Raw genomic sequence first — 9996 nt, forward strand, 5'->3', positions numbered from 1 at the left:
GAATTGGGATTAGGATGATGATGATGATGGTGGTGGTGGTGGTGATGATGATGGTGATGATGATGTGAGGATGATGATGGTGAATTGTGTTCGTGATGACAAGGACTGTGGTGATGATAGTTTTGGTGATGATGGTGATGTTGAAGATGGTGATGACAATGATGGTGAGGATGATGGTGGTGTTGGTGTTGGTGATAATGATGGTGTTGGTAAGGATGATGATGGTGCTGGTGATGATTGTAGTGATGGTGATGATGATGGTGTTAGTGAGGATGGTGATGGTGATGAAGTTGGTGATGATGATAATGATTGTGGTAATGATGATGATGATGGTGTAGGTGATGATAATGATTGTGTTGATGGTGATGATGATGGTGATGATGATGATAATATTAATTCTTACTCTTCTTTTAGATGAACATGCAGAAGGCGATGTGGTGGAGTGTGGCGGTGGTGGTGATGGAGATCGTGGTGGTGATGGTGGTGGAGGGAGGCAGGGTGGAGAGACAGGGTGAGTACTGAAAAGAGAGAGAGAGAGAGAGAGAGAGAGAGATGGGGGGTGGAGGGAGGGAAGGTAGGAAAGGGAGGAGGGTAGGAAAATGTGAAGGAGAGAGGGAGAGAGAGAGAGAAGAGAAAGGGAGGGAGGGGAAGAGAGGGAGGGAGAGAGAAGGAAGAAGGAAAGGAGAGAAAAGGAAGGAAGGAGGGAAAGGAAGGGAGGGAGGGAGAGGGAAGGAAGGAGGGAAAGGAAGGGAGGGAGGGAGAGGGAAGGAAGGAGGGAGAGAGAAAAGGAAGGAGGGAGGGAGAGTAAAGGCAGGAAGGAGAGAGAAAGGTGGTATTCTGATATACATAGGAAGTTCTGTTTCTTGGTGATATAATAATAATAAAGAAAATAATAATAATAATAATAATGACTAATAATAATGCCAACGACGACGATGATAATATTTCTCGTAGTAGTAGTAGTAATAATTACAGTATTATTTTTAGTAAAAACACTAAAAATAATCTTAATAATAATAATAATAGTAGTAGTAGTAATAATAATAATAATAATAACCCGTGTTGCACATTGCCCTCCATTGCAGCTTCTTGCAGCCGTGACGCGCCGTGCATCCTGTTGAGCGCTTGCAACACGTACCAGGAACAGCTCAAGCGACCCACCCCGGAGCTGCTGCGCCAGATTCAACGTGCTCTATGCAACAGGGACCGAAGGAATCCTAAGGTGGGTATGTGTACGTATTGCAGACACACACACACACACACACACACACACCACACACACACACACACACACACACACACACACACGCAACCTGAAAGCACTGATATGTTTCAAGAATTTTCCTTCTGTTACATCCCGTTTTCTTTTCACTAGGTATGCTGCCCAGGCGGTTCAGGGGGTACTTCTCCCACGCCCACACCCACGCCCACACCCACACCCACGCCCACGCCCACACCCACGCCCAACCCTGGCAGTGGTGAGGCCCTTCTTCCCAGCAGCTGCAATACTGGAGTGCGTCTGGGTTTTGCTCCCACAGTTGTGCATGGAGAGGACGCTGAGCTGGGCAGACTTCCCTTCATGGCACTGCTGGGATATGACTGTACGTGTGTCTGTCTGTATCTCTGTCTGTCTGTGTGTATCTCTGTCTGTCTGTCTGTCTGTCCCTCATTCTGTCTGTGTATCTCTGTCTGTCTGTCTGTCTGTATCTCTGTCTGTATGTCTGTCTGTATCTGTCTGTCTGTCTGTCTGTATCTGTCTGTCTGTCTGTCTGTATCTCTTTGTCTGTCTGTCTGTCTGTATCTCTCGGTCTTTCTCTATCTCTCGGTCTGTCTGTATCTCTTTCTCTCCGTCTGTATCTCTGTCAGTTTATCTGGAATCATAGCACTGGAACTGGAATCAAAGGCCTGGAATCAAAGCACAAGGACTGGAATCACTGAAACCGTAACGTGTCCAGTACTCCCCATCCTAGCCTAGGGCCCTTCCACCCAGTCCCCACTAAATTACACATCTCCCAGTCCTTCATTTATGCAACAGGTCAACTCTGGAACTGTCTCCCTCTGTCTGTATTTCCTACTTCCTATGATCTCCAGTCTTTCAAACGCAGTGTGTCCAGGCATCTCGAAGTGAACGGATCTTGAATTTGGCTTTCTTTTGTATTGTTTTTGTTTTTTTCTTGGAAGGAACCGTTCTGCGGGCTCAGCCTTTGGTTCCTTCTTCCTCGCAAGAGAAAAAAAAATCTAACCGCACGTCCTTCCTCCCCACAGCGCCCACCACGCCCAGCTGGCAGTGTGGAGGCACCCTAATCAATGACCAGTATGTGTTGACGGCCGCCCACTGCATAGACGAGAGATTCACCTTTGGGAGAAAAGTGTGAGTAGGCTGCTTGTTACTGAGTAGGGATGGCCAGGGTTAGAAATGACGCCGCGGACACAAATTATAGCCCGCGCACCAAATTGCTCGCGAAGCCGTCCATGAGAGAGAGAGAGAGAGAGAGAGAGAGAGGTTTAAGCCAGCAGACTGAAAGATCTTCGTTATACTGGCTTGTACCACTCACAGGTATCGATTTTGTTTATCTTCATCATTCATTCATTTTTTTCTTCATTTTTTCTTCTTCATTCTTTCTTTCTGTTTTACTTCGTTCATTCTTTCTGTCTTCATTCTTTCTTTCTGTTTTACTTCGTTCATTCTTTCTGTCTTCATTCTTGCATTCTTTGTTCTTTCTTCATTCATTCTTTCTCCATCAGCGATAACTCCAAAATGAAAAGGTGTACATGAGCCTGTCACACAACAAAACACCTCGCAGCAGCCGGGGATGTGCCTTTTGATACTTAGAGCGACATTTGAGCCACGGTACACGAGTTACAGGAATTTAAAAAGTCACTCGGATCTCCTCTCAAAAGTCCAAAACTCTACGGATTTGTATTGCCCCATTTCACTTCAGCTTTTACGTATACTGTATAGTTTGCGTATACCGTAGCTACCATCATACATTTAAGTGTCCGTTTCATACCATGGCTAATGTTTATCTGGCACCTAGCTTCTGTAAAAATATCATAAGCTATAAAACAAACGCGAAAAATCTGAAATAATTGCTAAGAAGCAGGGATGGAAAAGGTGCCAAAACCAGAGATGGGAACGAACACAGACACAAGAGAGCGTCTGAGATGGGAGGACATTCACTGTTCTATGCCCAGTATGTCGTTCCATGAGCCACAGACGTTTGTGAATAGCGTTTTCTTATCTTTTGATGTATGTAATTTGATTTTTCTTCCTCTGTTCAGCTTCTGTAAAAAAAAGAAAAAAGTGTGATATGTAGCAGTGGGTATAGAATATATTAAGGCAGATTGGGACCGGAAAACAAGCAGTTGCCACCTCGCCTGTGCCCGCCTTCTCAAAATTTAATTATCCCAAATACAGGATGGTCTATAGGTAGCATTGCAGTACAATCTCACTCTGTCCTGAATCTCACTACTGTAAAAAAAAAACTTATCTTTTCTTTAAATTCAAATCCTTTTTAAAATCGACATTCTTTAGCATCATAACCTCTCCTCTAGAATACTGGTTAGGAGAATACGACATCGGCACGGCCACTGATTGCAGAATACGAGATAGCTTCTTGCCTGTGTGCCATTAGCCTACTAGATTTCACTTTAATTCAAATCTAACTCATTTTTCTCTCATTACTTTTGCATTAACATAACATCCTGTCCATCAGAGCTGTCATGAGGCTTGGAGAATTCGGAATAGGCACAGCTACAGACTACAAAAGAGAGGATAACTTCTTCGTCTGTGCTATTAGCCTACTAGATTTCACTTTAATTTAAATCTAACTCATTTTTCTGTTATGACTTTTTCATTAACGTACCATCTTGTCCTTCAGAGCTGTCATGAAGCTTGGAGAATTCGGTATGCGCACAGCTACAGATTTCGAAACACTGGATAGCTTCTTCGTGTTCCTTTATCCTACTAGAATTCTCATTTTAGTTCAAATCTAACTCATCTGTCTTTAATTACGGTCACATAAATATACCTTCTCGTCCTTCAGAGCTGTCGTGAGGCTTGGAGAATACAACATAGGCACAGCAACGGACTGCGAAATAAGGTTAGGCAGTCAGTTTTGTGCCCCTCCCCCGCAGGACTTCCGCCCTGCTGAGATCATCGTGCACCCGACCTTCCACCAGAGGACCAACGTCAGTGATGATATTGCGCTCATCAGGCTGGATAGGAAGGCCCCGCTGGGTGGTGAGTAGGCATGTGTGTGTGTGTGTGTGTGTGTGTTTTGTTATATACAGTACATGTTTGTTGCTAATGGATTTTTGTTACATACAGACGTACACATATCCGTCTATTCATCCGTCCATCCCTACCTACCTACCTGCCTACATTCCTTCCTACCTACCTACCTACCTACCTACCGTACATACAAACCGAACGCCAGTAGTGTGGTTGATATGTAGGTGGACGTTGGTAGTGAAGATATAAAGTCGTGTATAAAGAAGTTTGATGCATGAATGTGTATAGAAAAGGGTAAACAGAGAGAGAGAGAGAGAGAGAGAGAGGGAGGTCCACGCCACGCCTCATCCCTGTACTGTGTCCCATTGTCTCGTTGTCAGTCTCCCTCTCCTCCTGACACGAAAAATAAAGTAATAATCATAAAAATCCCTCCCCTCCCAGCCTTCATCAAACCCATCTGCCTCCCCTCGTCCCCTGCCGAGGTCCTGAGCATCCCAAGGGCGGAGGTGGCGGGGTGGGGGCTGACGGAAGCGAGAACGTCAGCACAGATACTGCAGTCAGCCTCCCTTCCCTTCGTTGATAAGGCAACTTGCAATCCTCACTTTGAAAATAAACTCGTACCGGAGCAGGTGAGAGGAAAAGGTGTATTATTAGTACTGTTGTTGTTATTGTTATTCTTCTTTGTCATCTTCTTCGTCTTTGCATTTTCTTTTTCTTTCTTCTTCGTCAACTTCTTTGTATTATATTTGCTTTATATTCATATTCTTGTTATTATTATTATTATTATTATTTTTATTATTATGCTTTTTTCTTATTTTTATTATGTATTCTGCGTCTTTTTCGTCTTCATTTTATTATAATTATTTTTGTTTTTGGCTATTATTATTATTATTATTATTATTATTATTATTATTATTCAAGGTTTCCTACAGTGGAGAAAGGCAAGATAGTAGCTGAGAGAGAGAGAGAGAGAGAGAGAGAGAGAGAGAGAGAGAGAGAGAGAGAGAGACATTCTTCGCTGTTTAAGAAGTGCATATATAAATCGTTATGAAGTATCACAAAAAAGTAAAAAAAATTAATTGAAAAAGAAAAAAAAGAAAATCAAAAGCAGTCGACTCAAAATAGACCTCTTAATCTATCGTATCCCCTGATAGATTGGCCTCAGAAAAACTAGATAGATAGATAGATAGATACAAGCTGTCTCCATTATAAAAAGAAAAAAAAAATCAGAGGAATCACATTAAATTTACTGGATTTCAAAGTCAGTTGAAGAAGGTCCCTAACACCTTTCCCTAAGCGATTTATTTTGCTTAATAGACGGGAATAGAAGCCGATGGAAGAAGGTCCCTAACACCTTTTCCTAAGCGATTTATTTTGCTTAATAGACGGGACTAGAAGCCGATAGAAGAAGGATCCTAACACCTTTTCCTAAGTGATTTATATTGTTTAATGGAAGGGAAATAGAAACCCTAACACTTTTCCCTAAGCGATTTATTTTGTTTAATGGACGGGAAATAAAAGCCTTATCACCTTTTCCTAAGTGATTTATGTTGCTTAATGGACGGGAAATAAAAACCCTAACACCTTTTTCTAAGTGATTCAGTTTGGTTAATGGACGGGAAAAAGAAGCCTTAACACCTTTTCCTAAGTGATTTATTTTGTTTAATGGACGAGAAATAAAAGCCCCAACACCTTTTCCTAAGCGATTTATCTTGCCTTCCATTCCAGATCTGCGTCGGTGGAGAAATATCCCTAACACCTTTTCCTAAGCAATTTTTCTTGCCTTTCGTTCCAGATCTGCTTCAATGGAGGAATATCCCTAACACCATATCCTAAGCGACTTATCTTGCCTTCCATTCCAGATCCGCTTTAGTGGGGGAATATCCCTAACACCTTTTTCTAAACGGCTAATCCTGCCTTCCATTCCAGATTCGCTTCAGTGGAGGAATATCCCTAACACCTTTTCCTAAGCGACTTATCTTGCCTTCCATTTCAGATCAGCGTCGGTGAAGGAATATCCCAAACATCTTTCCCTAAGCGATTTATCCTGCCTTCCATTTTAGATCTGCGTCAGTGGAGGAATGTCCCTAACACCTTTCCTTAAGCGATTTATCCTGCCTTCCATTCCAGATCTGCTTTGGTGGGGGGAAGCAGGACTCATGCCAGGGCGACTCAGGTGGACCTACTTTTGTTGATGCCTCCTCCTCCACGCCACGGCAGGTGTGTTTATTGCTTGGTTTGTCTGTCTGTTTAGTGATCTATATGCTTGTCTGTGTCTTTATCTATTTCTTAATCTATCTATTTATTTATCTATTTATCCATCCACTAAATTATCTATTCATTTATCTATTCACTTATTTATCTACTTATGTATATCTTTTTATTTGTGTACTTTTTATTATTATTATCATTATTATTATTATTATTATTATTCAACTAATTTTTACTTTATTTATTTACTTAGTAGTAGTAGTAGGAGTAGTGGTAGTAAAAAGAATTATCACCCCAAATAACTAAAGCTTCAGAGAGTGCATACCTCCACCAGTGCCAGTAATACGATATATTCCTGCATCTGGATCGGGGTCTACCTGAAAATCTAATCACCTCTTCCTTGACCCACGGCCCACCTGTGTACCAAATTTTATTGAAATTCTATAACAACTTTTTGAGCTAGCCTGTGCACAGACAGACAGAGAAACAGATGCAGGTGAATATATAGATAAATGTAAATGTAAGTAGGCAAAAGCTGTAATAAATCTATCTAAATCAAACTTTCTTCAAAAGCAAGCATCAAAATTGCTTAACAATCCTAATGACAATAGAATATTCTGGTCAACTCTTAATTCTTTCAATAATAACTTTAACAAGTCATTTTCCATTCCCCCACTAAAATCTTCAGATGGCAACATTACAAATGACCCGCGTGGGAAAGCAGATATCTTTGCCATTACCTTTGCCAGAAACTCTACCATAGACGATACCACCCAGAATGTCTCAGTACTGGAACTTGATTCTCCCGAAATTGCCCCATTTAAAATACAGACAAGATACGTAAAAGCCATCCTAGACAGTTTACCTACCAACAAAGCTCCAGGCCCAGATGGAATTCCGCCAATTGTTTTGAAAAAGTGTTCCCCTGAACTTTCCTCTGTCCTAGCTAAATTATTCAGACTATGCATACGTACTTCTTTATTCCCAAATTCATGGAAAGAAGCCAATATCCACCCAGTTCCTAAGAAAGGAAGTTCGTCTGACCCCTCCAATTACAGACCAATAGCTGTCACATCTCTTGGTAAGGTATTTGAAACTTTAATTAATAAGCATATTGTTAAACATCTTGAATCCAACAACTTAATTAGTGATAGACAATACGGTTTTCGCCACGAAAGATCCACCATTGACATACTCAATCTCTTAACTCATACCATCTATCAATCAATTGATCTTTTTGGAGAAACTCATGCAGTAGCTCTTGATATCTCTAAAGCTTTCGACAGAGTATGGCACCGTTCCCTGCTGTCCAAACTCCCTTGCTATGGACTAACGTCTTTTGTTCCTTTGAATTCTTCATATCTTAGTGACAGGAAAATAGGAGTAAAAGTAGATGATGTATATTCCAATTTCCACTCAATTAACGCCGGCGTGCCGCAGGGATCAGTTCTGGCGCCAACCCTATTTCTGGTTCATATTAATGATTTCTTATCTGTCACCCACAATCCTATTCACTCATATGCAGATGATTCAACACTACATAGTTCATTCACACTCAGACATCCATTTACAAATTCTGATATCTCTACCTCTCAACTCAGTACAGCCATCTCCATAAATCAAGATCTATCTACAATCAGTGATTGGGGACAAAGCAACCTTGTCTCTTTTAATGTTAGTAAAACTAAATATAAACAGTTTACTAATAGACAGATATTGCCAGATTCGTACATTACCTTCAGTGCTACTAATATTCCCATCTCCAAAAGTATTGAAATTCTTGGTGTCTCACTTAACAGTGCCCTCAGCTGGACCTCTCATGTCAGATCACTTGCTAAAACTGCCTCAAAGAAACTTGGATTATTGTACAGAGTCCGTAACTTCTACGCCGATGAGCAGTTAGCTATAATTTATAAGTCATGCGCGGTCTCAGCTTGAATATTGCTCACCCTTGTGGAATGGATGTGGAGAGGTTGCATCAAGACAACTAGACAAAATTCAGAATAAAGCTGTTAGAATCATTAACAACCCTGCCATCACATATAAACTACCTCCCCTGCAATTAAGAAGGAATGTTGCCTCCCTTGCATTATTTTACAGATTTTTTTTGGCAAATGCTCAGACGAAGTTGTGTCCATGGTGCCACCTCTCCATGCCTTCCCTCGTGCTACACGGGCATCTGGTAGCGCTCATGACTGGAATGTCACTCAACCATATTGCAGAACTTCTGCCTATCAGAATTCTTTCATTCCCCGGACTGGAACTCGCTTCCCCAGAGTTGTTTTCCTCCAAATTTCAACCCACAACTGTTCAAGTCTACCTGTTACAGATATTTTATGAACAGAGAATACCAATAATCTGGTGTATGGATTATTTTATTTTACTCATTTGTTTTTCCTTCCTCCGTTCTGTTATTTATAAAAAAGAATATATATATATATATATAAACGATAAAGGAAGTAAATCAATTAAGTAAAACCAATAAAACCGCCCAACGCCACTCAAACGTGTCTGATACGCATTCCCAACAGGTCGGCATCGTGTCCTTCGGCAAGAGAGGCGTCGGCTGTGGCACCGTCGGCACCCCCGCTGTGTACACCCACGTGGCCGCCTACAGGTCCTGGATCACCTCCCATCTCAGACCCTAGGCAGTGGGGCTAGGAGTTGGGGGGGAGGGGTCTGGGTAACGTTTCTAGCACTTCTTCGTGACTAGTGGGCTACAGAACCTGGGTCACCTCCCATCTCAGACCCTAGGCAGTGGGGCTAGGAGTTGGGAGGGTCTGGGTTACGTTTCTAGCACTTCTTCGTGACTAGTGGTAGTTGTGGTTTTTATTGTTATTGTTCTTGCCAGTATTATTTTTGTTCTTGCCATTATTATTATTATTATTATTATTATTATTATGTATCTACTTGGATAAATCAGATAATAAAAAATTCAAGGATTATTTTTGCCTTTTATTTATTTATTTATTTATTTTTTTTCTCTCTCTGGCAATATTTGTACTAGTCTTTGTAATATGAAGAGAGAGAGAGAGAGAGTAATCACACACACACACACACACACACACTAAAAATTGAGAGAGGAAAGATTAGTTTAAACGGGATTCCGTAAGGCCTCCTCCATAGCGATTTTTTATTCCAATTCGCATCGATGTCCTTTGGTAAGTTATGGATGGAAAGTATATCATCATCAATATCATCATTAACATCATCGTCATTATCATCATCATCAACGTCATCAGCATCAACATTATTATCATCATTAACATTATCATCATTATCAGTCATCAACATTATTATCATCATTAACATTATCATCATCAATATCAGTCAACATTATTATCATCATTATCCTCCTCCTCCTCAGCATCATCCTTTCCTGATGATACACGGATGCTAGTCACGAAGAAGTGCTATGGAAAGGATGTAGAGCCGTAACATTGCCTTACTCTACCACTGAACTGTAAAAAAGATTAACGCGAGATGGTGCTTGTCACGAAGAAGTGCCAAGCGAGGTGATGCAGAGGAGAGCTTTTTCCAAGTGACCAGGG

At 41.2% G+C, this 9996-nt stretch overlaps 1 protein-coding gene across 1 annotated transcript; it reads left to right on the forward strand.

The window, feature by feature from the left end:
- The first annotated feature begins 1579 nt into the window (after positions 1–1579).
- On the forward strand, positions 1580–9287 carry LOC145393066 (phenoloxidase-activating factor 3-like). The gene is made up of 6 exons (XM_080267404.1): positions 1580–1601; positions 2266–2371; positions 4047–4243; positions 4676–4863; positions 6365–6454; positions 8977–9287. Exons 1-6 carry the CDS (start codon positions 1580–1582, stop codon positions 9091–9093), a joined length of 720 nt encoding a protein of 239 aa, XP_080123530.1. The 3' UTR covers positions 9094–9287.
- Positions 9288–9996: the final 709 nt, after the last annotated feature.

The sequence above is a fragment of the Coenobita brevimanus genome, chromosome 23, assembly GCF_032717465.1.
Source record: "Coenobita brevimanus isolate Jiangsu-jjx chromosome 23, ASM3271746v2, whole genome shotgun sequence".
Taxonomy (NCBI): Eukaryota; Metazoa; Arthropoda; class Malacostraca; order Decapoda; family Coenobitidae; genus Coenobita; species Coenobita brevimanus.

What these genes read in the sequence shown, in the direction of transcription:
- LOC145393066 (XM_080267404.1), top strand. Translation starts at nt 1,580, where the DNA reads ATGGCACTGCTGGGATATGACT. An exon ending in GGCACTGCTGGGATATGACT is followed by an intron (nt 1,602 to 2,265) that starts GTACGTGTGTCT and finishes TCCTCCCCACAG; the next exon opens with CGCCCACCACGCCCAGCTGG. An exon ending in TAGGAAGGCCCCGCTGGGTG is followed by an intron (nt 4,244 to 4,675) that starts GTGAGTAGGCAT and finishes CTCCCCTCCCAG; the next exon opens with CCTTCATCAAACCCATCTGC.